The sequence below is a fragment of the Protopterus annectens genome, chromosome 4.part0 (genome assembly GCF_019279795.1).
Source record: "Protopterus annectens isolate FY-2018-M chromosome 4.part0, PAN1.0, whole genome shotgun sequence".
NCBI classification, from domain to species: domain Eukaryota; kingdom Metazoa; phylum Chordata; order Ceratodontiformes; family Protopteridae; genus Protopterus; species Protopterus annectens.
In genome coordinates, this window is record NC_056733.1 from 1,045,006,583 (window position 1) to 1,045,024,288 (window position 17,706).

Consider the following 17,706-nt stretch of genomic DNA (forward strand, 5'->3'; position numbering starts at 1 on the left):
AGGCAAGTTCATCACCCACAATAGTCCTAATCTTCTCATCCATTAATAGAACCGGCCAATGCTTCTTGTTATGCTTGTTATATATGAATGCTTTTTCAGTATGTTTTTGGTTGCATGTACTTGTACCCTTAAATGAAAAAGGGTGTGTGAGTCAATTTAGCTCATGATTGGTGGGGTATGTAGTATTTAAGCTGCTTCTGTTGTGAATATGGTGGATCTGATGAAGCAGAGTTTTTATTTTCTGTGAAAGCGCTTATCCTTGTTTATTTGTGGAATAAACTACAACAGAATTTACCTGCCCATATCATTCCTAGTGTAATGCTTTTGTGAACTGTGTTTATACATTTTTTGGCTTGTTGCACTTGGTTTACCTGAGTTGTGCATAGCTGTGTTTCTGTAATTATTACATTTGTTAACCAGGTTACAGCCCTAATCAATTCTGAACAGTTTTAATCTCAAACCAATTTCAGTTAATTCAGTACTAACTCTTCAGTTATGCGGTTAGATTAGAACAATGCAGCATCTATTTAATAGAGACTCAATATTAAGGACTAAATATTGAGAATGACATCCTGGTTCTTCCTGGATATTATGTTGGTGTCCCAGAGGCCATCTACCAAGAAGGTTTACCTCAGCAAATGGAAGGGGTTTTCTATTTGGGCTCATCCAAGGGATGTAGATCCCTTTTCAGCTCCCCCCTTTCTGCTTTCTTGTCCTTACTTTCTTGGCTTTCTCAGCAAGGGGCAAGCTTTCCGACAACAAAACTAAAATTGGCAGCTATATCTAACTTTCATCTGCACGTCAGTCCTGTTTTTTCTTCCAGATTGTCCAAAGCCTTTCTAAAAGGGGTGTTTTTACTTTGGCCTCCCTTGAAAGACCCTTCTCCCTCATGGGATCTTTCCTTGGTATACTACTTGGTGCTGCAGTCTTTGACCCTTCCTCCTTTTGAACCTGCTCTGACATGTGATATCAAGTTCTTGTCTTGGAAGACGGTTCTTTTGGTAGCAATCACCTCTGCCAAGAGAGTTTGAGTTGCAAGCCCACTGTATCAAACCTCCTTTTATGGTTTTCCATAGGGATAGCGTTTCCCTTAGAACTAATCCTTCCTTTATTCCCAAGGTGGCTTCAGAGAATATCCTAAGCCAGTCTATACAACTGCCAGTCTTTTTCCCAGTTTTCTAACAAAGGCGACGATCAGCTGCATTGCATTGATATGCATAGACAGCTGCATTTCTACCTGAACGGGACTGCATAATTTTGAAGATCAGACCGACTTTTTGTGGCATTCTCTCAAGTTAGGAGATGCAGGGCTATATCCAAAGTCTTCAACTCTCGTTGGATTGTTTCCTTCATGGGTCACATTTATCAGCTTAACCACAAAGACCACTCTACTAGATCAGTGGCTACATCCTCAGCATTCTGGGCCAGGACATCATCGGATGACATTTGTGCTGTGGCCACTTGGTCAAATCCCCATACCTTTGTAATGCACTACAAGTTAGATTTGGTGTCTAGTGGTAGGGCATCCTTTGGTTCTTCTGTGCTCTGGCTAGCTGGGGACTCTGACCCATCCTTGAACAATAATGACATGATTAGCATCAGATAAAGAGTTATGCACTCATCATAACTTGGAATCTGTGCTGTTCAGTGTCATTATTCATCACATTCCCACCCTCCGCCCCCTGCCTTCTGGTGGCAAAGGGAATCTTGGGGGTGTTGTGTGGGCCGGTGGTTTGTATACCTGAGTAATCTAGGTCTCTGTAGGGGACAGTTCTCTAGCAAACTCGATCTGAGGATCATGGGTAGTAGGAAGTAAGGAGAAGGAAGGAGCTTGAGCTCAGGAGCTGTAGCTCACTTTGGCCGGTTCGGATCCGAGGTGGGATCCAAGACCCATCTGTGATGAGTAATACAGATGCCGAGTTATGGTGAGTACAGATCGCTGTACAGCTGGAACAGGAAATTTACCATTCTCTACAGTGTAGTGCAGTCTTGGAGTTGGTATCTTTAATTAGCAGGGGGTGTGCAGAGGGGCACAAGTGCAGAAAAGCAGAAGACAATCCGGTGAAGAAGATTTGGGACAGACAGGAAGAAGATAAGAGGAAACAAGGGCATCCAGCAAAGAGATGAATGGATTGTTTGAGAGAGATGGCAATCTTTGAACATTTGTGGGCTGCACATGCATTTGAATGTGTGCGTCAGTCTATGGAAGCAATCCGCGTAAATCCACTGACCCCCCGCCTCCATTTTGCATCCGTTTAGCAGGCCTCTGTACTGCTGCACACAACCCCATTCTGTGTCCACCCCATTGCATTGGTGCCCACAGTCTGCATCACCTCCACTGATAGACATACCATTGCCATGTCATTGTATTGTGTTCCCACTCACACATACCACCAATATTGATTATATTGCTGGGGTACTTTACTGCGGGGGGGGGGGGGGGTTCTACCTTCAACATGTGTATATCCACTTATGGAAAGTCTTATATTTCACTGAATTTTGTCTTTTTTTCTTGTAAAATGACATCTGTGCTTTGTATCACCCTAATAAGGGTCTCATAGCATAACAATTTTGTTAATGATTCATTTCTTGCCCCTATCTTTGAATCGCATGCAGAATTAAATGCATGGCCCAGTCCACCTGGAGGTAGCCATGCTTGTCATAGCTCAATGTAAACATATCATCTGTGTGCAGCCTGTGTGGACACATAACACCTCAGCACTGTTCTGAGGTGATGATTTGGTATCACCGTATTGCTGCAATGTGATGTGCAAATCCTGATATCTGAATGTGTTCCTATGGGGCTATCATTTACCTGTGTCATGGACATGGCTTCCCAAGGCACTGTGCAATGCAGGGATCCTGCTTGGTATGATATGTAGAACAAGATACTTTTTTCCTTCTCCCCACAGCTAACCGTCCTCTGACATAAGCTTTTCTACTCATTTACCTGTTTCACCTTATCTTCCTCTGATAACTGACCCTGCCTGTGAGGAGCTGAAGGATAATGGTGTGTCATATTGCTACCTTGGATTGTGTCCTGACTCCTGCCCCCAGCAGCAGCTCTGAGATCACTGCCTTCTGGAGTTGCTTGTGAGTTTCTGCACATGAGCAGCCTCCTGACTAAGCAGCTCATCACTTGTGCAGCACAGAGCTGGCCAAACATGAGCTGTGGTTATTGCAGCTAGTTATGACTGTCTGACTCTACGTGAAGCAAAAGATGACATCTAGCACTTAGTCCCATCGTCCACTAATCGAGCATATGTTGTCTGGGAAGCAAAAAAGGCTTTGTCCTTCTGCATTGTAGGGCTGTGCTAGAGCAAGATACTCCTGTTCCTCCTACACAGGGATTTTTTTCTGGAGGAATCATGTTGACTCGCCAAAAGTAGTTTCAGTAGCAGTGAAAAGTTTGAAAACTTCTTGCCAAAAGTACCTTCAGCAAACATAGAAAACATTGTGTTGTCTTTTTTTTGCATGGAAAAAAGCCCCCCTCTATCCTGCATGTGACGCCCATGCCCTGGCCCAGCAATCAAGGAGCCTCAATCCTCACCACTAACACCAGTGAGGGGCATCCCATATAGAAGGAAAGGATAACAAATACACACAGTAAAGTGCAATTTCTCTTAAGAGCACACAGAGATCACAGTCAGTCTTGGGATGGTCGCTCCCTTGCTCTCCAGGTCCCCAATAAGACTCCCCACTGGCACAGCTATAGGGTCCAGATCTCAGCCTAGTGGGCAAGTTAAAACCTCCAGCACCCTCTCTGTCCAACCAGTGCTTTGTGTCCCTGCCCAAGTAGCTGACACACAAACACACACACACACACTTTGAGAAGAGTTTATATAACCACACAGACACTCCTGGGGAAGGCTGGCACAAGTTCTCCAGCTGTGCCCCCTTTTCCCAGACTATATGGTAGTACCAGCTGCCACCACCCACTAATATTTATCAGCTACTTAAAGGCCCTTAAAAGGGTGTCCAAGTATTACTGTGCAATATTATTATCCAGTTGGTAGTATAGCCCAGGGCTAAAGCTACTGGAGTGGCTTTGTACAATTTTACCAAAGGCATGCAAGTATCTAAAGAGCTTAAATTATCTCTACAAAAACAGCCACAGTTGAAAGGGTTTAAAAATATTTAATAACAAATAGTCAAAACACATGACAATACTTTTTACTACACAGTGCTGGTCAAGAGTTTAGATATCACAGAGAAATGCTTAAAATAATTCAGTAGTACAGTTCTGACATCACAGAAAATCATTTAGTCTAATCTTTCTAGTTTCTAGCTATTTCTAAGAGAAAACAGAAATCTAAGATAAACTTACATATAGAGCAAGACAGTGCTGGTGAGCTGGATGGCCAAGACAAAAATACTTAATGCTGTCTGATTCTCTCTGTTTTTAAAATCACATTCCTGGTTCACATTACATCATTCTTCACACTTCCCTGGGTTCCCAGGCTAACAAAAACTACATTTACTTTCTTCACCTCTGGGCATAAACTAGATCAATAAAGGACATTTATGCATGTAAATTTTGGCCATTAACTCTGGCCTTACAACAATAGCAAGAATTCCTTCATCTAGACTATCTGGAGCCGTGTTTACATCAAAGGGTCACAACATGGTTTACTTGGTCAGCAGAGTGCACTGCTGTTACATTTCTGCAGTTCCACATATAACAGCATTTTTTTTCATTTAATACAACAAGCCTGTGGCTTACATTAATATTTACAAATGACAGAGTTATCTATAAAATTCTGTCTGGCTAGGCTGGCAGCCTTCATCTATCTTCACACTGCATACCCCCCAAACTTATATATACCAATTCCAATGTCACACAGCAGTGGAGACAGTGAGTTTCACTGAATAGAGTTTAAACCTTTACGTTTGGATGTTTGGTAAAACTAACCTATTTTCTGAGCTGCTGCTGAGGATGTGTAACCGCTCCCTGTGCAAGATGGATGTTTGGAATAAGCTTAATAGGGTGGTGACTTATACCACTGTCACCATCCATTCTGGTGAACAGGTATGTCACCATCCATTCTGGTGAACAGATCTGTCACCTTCCATTCTGGTGAGCAGGCACAGCATCATTGCAGACACCTGCAATGCCACAACCTTGGCTTGCTTCAGCATTGGCAGGCAGAGGTTAGGAAGCAAGAAACTTTCTCATATATGTATTAATAAGCATTTTTTTCTTTGTCTTATTGTTTATCTATTGTAACTTTATAATGAGGTGTGCATACCTTCCTTTACAGCCAAAAAACTTAGGATCAACATTGCAGGATATCCCCCGATGAGTAGAAGCATCTCTCTGAGCAGCAGGGAACACATGCCATGTATGGGGCTGTACTGCCCAACTGCCACTGTATCATGCCAGGTGTGTACTTAAGTACTTTGGGCATAATTACCTCTTTTCTGGGGAAGCATAGACGCAGTATCTGGTCAAGCAGCTTTGTCTTAGACACAGTTACAAATGGTGACTGAGGCAATCGAACCAAGGACTGTAAGATGAAACTTGTACACAGATCATATTTGATTGTATTATTGTATGCATGTGGTGGATGACTGAGTAGTAGCATTGGCACTAAAGAAATGTGATTCATTATTTAAAAAAAATGTAGGAAATTCTATGACCAGTGCAAATAATCTGATATAACGTTTGGTTTTGCAGGTGTGGTATACGTGGCCGGGAAGATATATGCAATAGGAGGTTTTAATGGCTCATTACGTGTAAGGACGGTGGATGTGTATGATGCTGTGAAGGACCATTGGACTGCTATTGCTAGTATGCAGGAAAGACGAAGCACTTTGGGTGCAGCAGTATTAAATGATGTCCTGTATGCTGTTGGTGGATTTGATGGAAGTACAGGTATGTTTCAGAGTAACAGGCAGAAACACCCTCACCCTACTTCACAACCTTTTTGTAGCTGTATTAAAATAAACAAATACTCAGACATTCACATTTTTATTTTGTTTCAGTAAATATATTTTTAGCCTAAGTAAACTTAATTTAGTAGAGGAAGGAGTGACTTCTAAAAATCTTTAAGTGGAATTTAAAGGCTCGTTCATGTGTCATTGTGGCTGTAACTGTACGGGCTAGCTTTTGTTCTGTGTATACCCTTCCATATGTTACCCCTTCCTTGGTACTTGATGTGTAGTGATGATAGTGTAGGAAAGATAAGTAAGTGTTCAATTGAATACCTTACTACACACTTTTGCTTAGGACCGACTTTCACTCTCAGCTGCCTTCTTTAAGCTTCTTTTGAGAAGGTGCATCAAGGCAGTACAGACATTCATACCTTTCCTGTTAGAAAAGAAAACTGGCCATTGAAAGGCTAAAATTCCCTTCTACTGTTTGTCCCTCCTGCATCCAAGCCATTATTTGAACATGAAGTGTCAGTGTTACAGATGGGCTCTCTTTCCCATGTCATTGGACAAGATTGCAAGCTCTGCCTTTTTATTAAAATTTCAAGAACCTCACCTTTCCATGATGCTTCAGATTACCATATTGTAATTCAGAAACTGGCTGATATTATCACAGAAGCTTTAATGGCTTATGCTGTCTCAGTAAGAGCTTGCTAACCTTAGAGTAACACATCTGTCATGAGATGTCATTTAAAGACTGCATATTTTTGTTATGGGAGTTGCACACTTTCTTGTGTTGAGAATGAAACTAAAATATTTATGAAAACTGTACCTTAAGAATCTTTGCATTCTTTTTCCAGATGGATCAGTGTAGTGGGTAGTTTTAGATCTACCAGCCCTTATGCTGTTAGAGTTTTCCTTTATGTAAGGTGTATAAAAGACAGACTTAATACTCACTCAGTGTGGAACACAATATGCATCTGTAAAATATACTCAAAACAGAATCCATGGCCATTCAGAATAATTTGTTATCCTGGCAGTGCAATGTTAGCGATGATTCTGTGTGTCAAAGTAGACAACAGCCATAAAGATCACATATTTCCCAGCAGAATGTGTTTTATCAATGTTTCCTGAATGGTGACTGATAAATTCTACAGTATAATTTTCTTTCATCTGTTATGCAAGCCAGCTGATTAACATTTCTAGTTCTGAAGGATTCTGTATTTAAGTAGTGTGAGGGCTTGCTGCAGAAAGTAAATGACAGTGTGACTTCCTTGAGGGTTTTTTCAGTAGAGCTGTCAATTTCTAGTCCAGTTTCAGGTTCACATCTGCTATTGCAGCGCCCATGAAATACTTGCAGAGGAAGTAAAAGCATTGTATCTAAAGAACACAAATTCATTGCACTCATTTAGTCAGGCAACAAACAAACAGAAGGGGATTTCTGTCCTGCAGTTGACTTGAGAAGAGGTTTCTAAAACCCTCCTTAAGCTTTTGTGATGCATAACACCCAATGTGCTGCTAGCTCTTTGACAGTCTTCAAAGGAAGTAAAGTCTCTGGAGTGGACAGTCAAACACAAACAAGAAACAAAAAAATAAATAAACAGCAGGCGACAGACCCAAAATAACTTGAATGTACTCTAGCACCTGGGCAAAAACCCTTCAAGGAGTAAAAAAAATTGTTAAAAGCACTATATGTACACCAAACCTGAAGCACATAATCAAATAACTAATTAATCAGTTAATCAAACAATCAAACTTCAAATCAAATATTTCCAATTACATTCCAAATTTAAGCCCACAGGTGTCAAAGTACCATCATTTAGAATATAAATAGTCTGCTTATACAATAATCTGTCTTTAACTAAAGTATTTTCCCCAAACTTAACTACCACCTGCTCCAAAAAGCACCCTGTAATACAAAGAATCACTATGATGGTACTGTTTAAAATGTAAAACTACAGAACTCTCAAATTGTTGTTTCTTAATGTCCCCAATGTGTTCCTGAAGCATATGTTTAAAAGCCCTTTTACCTTCCCCTATATAAAATAGATTACACGGACACCTAAGGGCATAGATAATGCCATCTGTAGTGCATGTAAATCTGTTCATAGGATTAAACCTTATATTATAAATTTTTGGGAAGCATGCAATGACTTGACAGAGCATTTCCCAGATGGGAAAGTACCCACCATGTGGTAATTAGAATGCATGTGAATTCAAAGGGCAGGAGAAACAAAACTACTGTGGACCAACATATCCCCCAAGCTTCGTCCACGTCTATAAGAAATCAAAGGAACATTATTAAATATTGTAGAGAGTTCTCAATCTATTACCAAAAGCTGTTAAGTAATATCTAAGTAGGTCAACAAGTTTCTAAAAACACTATAAGTTGTAACGTGTATTATATATATATTTATTTATATAAATAATGATTAGAGTTATACATTTTAAACAGTACCATTACAGTGATTCTTTATTATTACAGGGTACTATTTTGAATAGGTGGTAGTTAATCTTGGGGAAAATTTTTTACTTAGAAAGATTATTGTATAAGGAAACTATATTGTAAAGTACGGTACTTTGACATCTTTGGGTTTAAATTCAAATGTAATTGGAAATATTTGAGTTGAAATTTTTTGTTTGATTAATTGATTAATTAGTTAATTGATGATGTGCTTCAGGTTTGGTGTATATATACTGCTTTTAACAATTTTTTTACTCCTTGAAGGCTTTTTGCTGAGGCACTAGAGTACAGTAAAGTTCTTTTGTCTCTGTAGCCTATTGTTTTTATCAATTTTATTTTGTTTCTTAGTTAATGTTTGGTTGTTAGTTTGATTTTATGACTGCAGATCCTTCATTTAACATTCCACGTATTTTATGAGATGAAGAGATGGATACCTCTCAATAGACAATGGAAAACTACATTTTATATTCCAAGGAACGTAATATTGCTAGAAATGTGGATTTGCCATCTACATTTTGAGAAAAAAGTGTGGAGGAGAGGAATCATAGAACTGATAATCCATTCCTGTCAGTATATCAATGTACGACTGTAAGTCTTTCTGTAGAAGCACAAGATCTGTGCGAGAAGCTGGAATACGTAATGCTTAAAGAAATGAATGTACATTCTAACATTAAACTAAAAATGTAAGCACAACAATCCAAACCGGTTGCAAACGAAACATTTATTTAATGTACTAAACACACATTAATGCTGAAAGTCAAAAATACCAATTGTTCTTTAGTTTTGAGTTCAATGGTAATTTATCTGGTTACGATTTAACTAAAGAACAATTGGTTGTTCCAAATTTGGGACTGAAGTTTATTCTGTTTTGCTACGACTGTATATTCTCGATTGAAATTTTTCAATTAATATGCAAGTTACACTTTAACATTATTTCTTTTCCGAGATGAATAATGTTAGTGAACATTTGTGATCATTTTGATGCTAACAGTAGTTTGGAAGGTAGTTTTTACACGTGCATGTCTGATGTGACGGAGACCAAAGCATATTGTTTCTTAGACACATCAAAGATTAAGTGTAAAAGCCTCTTTTTACCTCCATTTAATAATGAGTCTATGCAACAGTTTTCTGCAGTGTTTAGTTATGCTGTTGAAAAGGCTTTTGATGATTTTATGATAAATAAACACTTTGTTCAATATAATTTGACTAAAGCCAAATGGCAAGCTTTAAAGGATTTATGTACGATGCATGAACTGATTTTTAATTCAGGCTGATAAAGAGAATAATGTAATTGTTATGGATTGCAAACATTATATGTAGATGTGCTATGAACATGTAAAGGAACAGACTGTTTATGAAAAGACTAATACTGAAGTATATAATGAAGCTTTGATACAATATAGAAAATTATTGGAGAATGGATGCAGGTTGAGCTATTTTACAAAAGAAGATGTGACAAAAAGTTTAATGTTCATGGTTGTAGTATTGTTAGTTTCTACTTTTTGCCTAAAATTCATAGGAATTTAACTAATTCACCTGGCTGTCCAATTGTTTGGCCTGTAAATAGTTTTTACATAACACTGGCCTCCTTTTACATGAGTACCTTCTTCCTTTTGTAGTTATACTTCCTTCCTATATCAGACATACTACTGAGTTTTTTGGAAAAAATCTCTAAACTTAAGTGGATTACAGGCATGTATTGGATAACATTAACTGTTAAAAGTCTCTGTACTAGTATTAAACATGCATGGTATACAGGCATTACACTATTTTTAGGTGAAGTTCCCTTTCTCATTATACAGTTGAGTTATTGTATGTCTGTGCTATTAATATATATTTTTTACATTTAATAATGAAATCTACCACCAAATCCAGGGTACAGCCATGCTGGCTCATTTTGTCTCCATGTATGCATACTTAACTGTGGTCCTGTTTGAAATTTAGTATTTATCTAAACACAGTTTTATGAGTAAATATGTTTATTATTTTATGTGCATCGATGACTTAATATTTATTTATAATGGTGGTTATAATGAAGTGGGTAATTTTGTTAGAGATTTGCAAAATAGATATCATTTCAGTTTTGATGGTTTACAGTTGGGAGTAGTAGTCTCTTTTTGAATTAGAAGTTGCAAGGTCTAAGTAGAGGAGAAATAAAAACTATATATATATATATATATATATATATATATATATAACATTTACAGATGGTGGGCAGTACTTACATGGGGACAGTTGTCATCCTTCATATTCAATATCCACTTTACCGTATGGCGAATTGTTATGCTTGTAGATTATGTAATAATGAATCAGACTTCCTTAATGAAGTTAAAAGATTGTTAATATATTTATAACTAGAGGATATAAAAGTGATTTGATTTTGCTGTCTTTTTGAAAAGTTATTGGGGAGCAGAATTATAATAATGTATGTCTTTCGGCTTATCCCGGTTAGGAGTCACCACAGTGGTACTCCAGTCTACTAATGATTGGCAGTGGATTTTTACGGTGCCGAGTTACAAGCCCAACGCCCAACCTTCAAGGAAGGCACACCCATTCATGCACGCACCTACCTGCATGTCTTTAGACGTCATTTGACTGTGGGGAGGACATGCAGACTTCACACAGAAGGCACTCCAGCCGAGAATTGAACAGGAGAACCTCTTGCTGTGAGGCAACAATGCTAACCGCTGCACCACCATGGCTCAGAGCAGAATTATAATAATATGTGTATGAATTCTAGTAAAAATCGAATATTTTGAATAAAGGTAATATAGGTAATAAAAATAAGGATAAAAAGAACATATATTTTGTTACACCTTATAATGTTTTTACTGATAAGCTAGTTGACCTACTTAGATATTGTTGGCAGATTTTTGTTAGAGATTGAGAACTTTCTACAGTATTTAATAATGTTCCTTTGATTTCTTATGCATGTGGACGAAGCTTGGGGGATATGTTGGTCAACAGTAGTTTTGTTTCTCCAGCTGTATTATCCCGTGGTGGGTACTTTACCATGTGGAAAATGCTCTGTCGATTCATTGTATGGTCCTTTCCAAAAATTAATATAAGGTTTAATCCTGTGAATAAGTATACATGTACTACAGAGGGCATTATCTATGCCCTTAGCTGTCCGTGTAATCTATTTTATATAGAGGAAAGTAAAAGAGCTCTGAAACTTAGGCTTCAAGAACACATTAGGGACATTAAGAAACAACGATTAGAGAGTTCTGTAGCTTTACATTTTAAACAGTACCATCATAGTGACCCTTTATTATTGCAGGGTACTATTTTGGAGAGGTGGTAGTTAAGTTTGGAGAAAATTTTTGCTTAGATTATTGTATAAGGAAACTATTTATATTCTAAAGTATGGTACTTTGACACCTTTGGATTTAAATTTGGAATGTAATTGGAAATATTTGATTTGAAAAATTTTGATTGATTAATTAGTTAATTCACTGTGTGCTTCTGGCATGGACAGTGTGTGGCAATGTGTGTAATTTCAGTATTTCCATCACATGTGACACTCCTGTTTCCAAGACATACTAAGAAGCACCTGGTCCTTTGCAGAATTTGGGTTGTACTCAAACCCTTAGTAGTGAAAGTACATTTCTTATTACACAACTGCACACTGTTGACTTGGAAGGTTGAGGGTCATTTTCAGTGTGATGGGCATTACTTTACAGCTGGTGTAGTCACCAGAAAGAAAAAAGCATCATTCACTATCAGTTCTGGATGTTATATGTAGGAGATTGGAAAGAGATCAAATGGTCAGAGCCCTGTCTTTTTCCTGGCAGCAGTATAGAATGTGTGCCCCATATACACTGCCACGATTGGGAGCTGACAGCATTAACTTGAAAGTGTGGAGAATGGCATATCCATCCCCTTTTATCCTGCTGGTAGATTTAACAAGGGTGTACAGTAGCTCAACTAGTGACAGGTATGGTGAGCAGATGTTTTCACTGGTGCTGATGAGGCTGAAAATGTTACCCTTGGAAAGGGCAGATAGTTGCATGCAAGGTGCAGTATCCATACTACTGTTCAAAATGTAATGAAGTAAATAGACTAGGCAGCACTGTAACCATGTGGTGTCTCAGCAGACAATGGGTGGCATGAGTTCTTCCTCTTTCTAGATGGACATGATTGTTTTTCTGTTGTTGTAAATCCCTGTAAAGCTTCATTTCATATTCTATGAGAAAGTACAAGAACTCTGGCAAAATCTCCTAGCAGAGTCTTCAAGGACCACACTTCCACTATGCTATTCCATTTTCTGCCCATGGTCACAAGTCATCCTCAGGTTAGTTTGCCCGGTTTTCAGATACGATTCCTTTATCACCAGACTTGACTTGTGTGCCACATTTAAAATCTTTATTAGTTACACTATAGTCTTTTACCCTGACGGCTTTGGTGGAGAGATGCAGAAGCTTAATCATTGGAGTGACTTGTTTTCTGTTTCTAACTTTCTGACTAACCAAGATATTCAGAGTTTAATAATGATGTGCCTTGGTTTGAAATTAAATTTGCAGGTGACCATAGGCTGATTAATAGACTAAGGAAAAGGTTATTCACTGAAGATGAAAAGCTTGTACATCACTTCTGAACTTTATTATTCATTATGTTACGCTTACAAAATAAACACCATGAAAATTAAAGTGGAATTTAAAAATAGGGTGGAAATGAAAGAGAGAGATATGGTTAAGTAAAAAGAATCATTTAGTGGGACTGGCAAATGTTGAAGTATTGGAGAATGGGGGTATCTCACAGGACAAGAGGACCAGTTGCTGAACATTAAGCAGAAAATAAAAGATTACCTCAATAATATTCGCAAGTTTAGAAATATTGCTGTTAAGCAACTGTTTTTTTGAGAATGCCAGAGCACAAAAACTTTTAGTGCAACAACTCAGGCAACAGAGTAGAAGGGGTTGTCGCCAAGCTTAGAGAGCCTATAACAAGGAAGGTAACAAGAGATCCTGTAGAGGTGGTAGAAATATTTCAGAAATTTTATGAAAGTCTGTAAAGTAGAAAAATATGGAGATCAAGAAAAGGTACAAATGAAAATGTTTATGGAAGAATTAAATATGCCAAGGTTAGAGGTAGATGAGGCCTGGTTACTACCAGTTAAGATAGGAGGAGGAGATGAGATAAAAATGGTGATGTTCCCTGGAGTAAATGGTATTCCTGTGAAAGTTTGAAAGCTAGGAGGGAAAATTTGATAAAGTTCTGGAAAGTTTTGTTTAACAATATTTTAAGAGGAAGAAAAACACCAACATATTGGAAGAAAGTGACAGTGGCTGTAATACCTAAACAGGGTAAAGACCCATCAGACCCAGCTTCATACAGGCTCATTTCAATGTAAATCATGATTGTAAAGTGTTTATATCTATAATGGCTCAAAGAATGGCAAAGGTGATGCTAAAATCGATATGGATCAATATGGTTTTGTGGAGGGGAGGCAAACATTTGACAATGTTAACAGAACATTGATGATCCAGAGGGAAGATGAGTGTAAGAAAATACCATTGTTGTCGGTGGGTCTTGATGCAGCGAAAGCATTTGACAGAGTAATCTGAGAGTTTATCAGCAGGGCAATGGAAGAATTGGCATTCCCTGATAAAATTATAAGGTTGATGGAGTATGGATTAAAAAGGATGCTGGTGTGGTAGCTAAGGATATGTGGGAAGAGACTAAACAAAAGAGAATGCAAAAACTGATAATTGGAAGCTCTGTTACATTGATAAAATGTTTTTAGTTCCTTTCGTTTTATAGACTGGTCAGGCACGTTTTTTTCAACCAGAGGAGAAGTTGTGGCTAGCAATTAATAGAGCTGAAGGATTTTATGTGGGAGGGGAAAATGGCAAGAGTCACGTGGGATAGGCTGATTCTTCCTGCTGAACAGCAAGGTTTCGGATTAACCGGTTTGAAGGGGTATTTCAGAGCTACACAGCTGAGGCTCCTATACATAGTGCATGAAGAGACTTGTAATTCAAAGTGGAAAGGTATGAAGATGAAACAGTGGGGGAGCTCACGAAACAAGGAGAGACTGGGATTTTGAATGCAGCCCCTTAACTCTTTCACTCCAGTGGAGCTCAGAAAGTTTGCACTGTAACTTCCAATGGGCGGAGCCTAAGCATTTTCACAGAGTCAAATTATGTCCTCACATTTCAAACAAATGTTCATATCTCTGGAACCGTAAGGATTACTAAAGAAGTATACATGGCAAACTGTTCAGCACAACTATCTTTATAGTGGTAGTATTCTTTAGGTTCTAGGTCTTAAACTAAATTGTATAAGTTGCAGTAAACACAGTAACTATTATAGTTGTAATATTTTGTAAACAACTTACAATATCTCAGCAACCACTCAAGTTACACACATACTGTCAGAGCATTTTATTCAGCTAGCTGAGAGCTTTCATATGAGGCTAAGCAGTTCTGTCTTTGTTACTTGGTTGTTGAGATATTTAAAAAAATATGAAAAGTATATCTATATAAATTATCATAAAAACAACAGTTAATATCTGCTTACCTACATTAGACAGAGGTCAAGTGTTAATGCAGTTTGTATATAGACATAATTTATGTATTGCCTTCCTTCTGGGGCACCTGACATCTGGGGGCAAGAAAGACTGAAAGAACACATGGCATCTGTGTCTTATATATACTCCCTCACTGACGCCGCCAGAGAGAAAGGACAACAACCGACGCGGACCTAGACTGTACTTTCAGTTTGCTGTTATGTAGGCTTTAAGATGAAATATTTTAAAACCTTGTACATAGCATGGTTTTAGAATTATTGATGCAAATATAAACAAGCAATATTCGACGCCTAAAGGCGTCAATAGGATTTAACTGCAGATGCACCTAGAAACGTCACTCTGATGTAATGAGTTAAGGAGAATAACAATAATCATACAGAATATTTTATTCATAAAGTATCAGAATGTATTCTAAGAACTAAGCCAACACTGGAATGGAGAAAGGAGATTCTGCTGATAGGGATGACTGCAATTAGGGATACAGACAATAGGCAAGAGGGGGCTCAGATTTATTGGAGAAAGCTAGCAAAAGTACCAAGGTATTGGGAACAAATAATTAGAGAGGGACAGGTACTAGAATGGGAAGAGGCTGAGAACTTATTTGGACTGCAGATTACTGACTATTACAAACTGGGAGCAATCGCTGAGTCCCCCAATGATGTTAATATACTGCAGAAGGGGTTAATACTGACAAATGACTGGTGCCAAAGCCATGGATTAAAGCTAAATGCCCAAGGTAGTATCAGAGCTATTCTTGAATCAAGTTATTCACCTTCCAGTGTTCTTTCTAAACCCACAAAATAAAGCTAGACAAATCCTACATTCCCTTGATGGGCACTGACAGCTCGGTTATTATCTTAACTGAACATAGTCCTAAACAGAGCAGAAAAACTACTAGTGGCCTTTGCAGAAGGGAAAGTAGATAGATCCATCTTCCAACATACTATTTCAAAATAGATAGCCAACTGTATTACCTCCTGTTATACTCCTTATGGAAAAACATTACCAGCTTACGTCAGGTTCACTCTGTGAGACTCTGGGCAGACACCACTGCCTTCCTAAAAGGTGTCCCTACTCAGGCAGTCTTAGAGGCTGCTACTTGGACCTCTGTCCACAGCTTTACAAAATATTACCATTTAGGCACTCCATCCAGGACTAGGCAGGTTGTGCCTCTGCTATCATGCAGAACCTACTGCCCTAGAGGCCACCAAGCAGCTTACCTTCCAACCTGTAGCTTTGGGAGTACTGCAACATTGACTGCAAAGAACATGGTACAGTTGTAGTACACTTACCATAATTATAGATGTTTGAGAAAAATCAGTGTTGCATTATAAACTCCCACCCTCCTGCTCCTCTGTTAGTATCCTTTATCCATCCTCATTCCCTTTGTCTACTTCTAGTCCATGGTTTTAACTTTCTCTTACCTCTCTGAAAACATAGACAACTAGAAGGGTGATGCTGTCCTTAGGCTTCAGACTGACTATCACAGCCTAGAAAGACCTGAACATGGTGCTGATTAACTTCTCTCCCTGATATCCTGATATCAGTCCTCAGAATCTGTTGACTAGGGATTATATAAAGATTCTGGGAATTGGGTCGATTGTGGACTATTGTATGACAAGAAGACCCAAGAATCAGCACTGCAACATTGATCCACTCGAACTTCTACAGTTACAATAAGTGTAAATCAATTGTTACTTTCCTTTTGTCTTATCACAAGCTCTTCTAAAGAAACAGAAGGATCATTGCTGTAGGACATCTGTAGATAAATTAGATGAAATTGTGTCTAGAATTCAGTCTTCTCAAATGATCTTAAAGAAATCAGACATTCCTAAGGGTGTGAGGTTACCCCTCATGTTAGGACAGTAAGCAGAAAGACCCTGCCCCAGTAAAGGAAAGAAAAACACACCACCTACAGTTCATTCTTGCGTTTGAAATGAATGGCACTGGTTTCATTTTCAGTCCATGTTTTCACTGGCAGATTTGATGTACAGTATGTACAGTTCTGACTTTTTTCATTAGGCTTTCTGGACATGATTAAGCTGTCTCTTGTTTCACTATTCTAGGATTTGTTCAATGTCTGATGATACCCCTGAAAGAAACGCCAACAAATGTCATTGTGGGAAGCAGATTCCCCCTAGAGCTGATGATTTTTTTTTTTTTTGCTTGGGTGAGGATAGTAATGTGGATACAAGAGAACCTATTGCTACATTTAATTAAATTAAATCACATTCTTCTTCTTGTGTCCACAGGACTTGACCAAAGATTCCCCTGTGGCTAACCAAACTGGCTTATTTTTTGTTCTTAGTGGCAAAAGACGAGCTTCAGTGGTTTGAAAGAGAGGTACTTGACATGTGAACCTTTTCAGCCCATTAGTCACCCCATGAAAGCAAAGGTCAGGTGCAAGAGAGTAGGCAGTACACAGACCCTGCTACTTTTTCTAACCACCCCCCACCCCCAGCAGCTTGTAAGCTACACAGTCAGCTTCTCACAAGAGGAACATGCGTGTTACCACATAGGCTGATTTTCCTGGCTAAGAGATGCAGTCCACTATGCAGTTAGATATTTGGAGTATGATATAATACATTAAAAGGATTGGAGCCCCAACCTACCAAAGGTTAGCATTGCTTTCAACTCGCACAGAAAAGCAGGACTTAGTGATTGTCCCAGAAAGTAAATTCAGGATGACATAAGTAAAACATCTGAGTGATAAGTGGGTGGACTATGAAACCCCAGAAAGAGAATGTTAAGGCAATAAGAAAATGGCCAATGCACCAAACTGAGAAGCAGATTTATAGGAATAGGATTCAAAGGAAATTTCAAGGCAATTGATTCCCAT

General features: G+C 38.5%; 1 protein-coding gene across 3 annotated transcripts in view; it reads left to right on the plus strand.

The window, feature by feature from the left end:
- The window catches only part of KLHL3 (kelch like family member 3), a 940,384-nt gene that overhangs the window by 705,029 nt on the left and 217,649 nt on the right, over window positions 1-17,706 (plus strand). For all 3 annotated transcript variants that reach the window (XM_044068978.1, XM_044068980.1, XM_044068979.1), the window contains one exon: window positions 5,678-5,875. In XM_044068978.1, coding sequence (XP_043924913.1) covers window positions 5,678-5,875 — 198 coding nt within the window. The remainder of the gene's footprint in view (window positions 1-5,677; window positions 5,876-17,706) is intronic.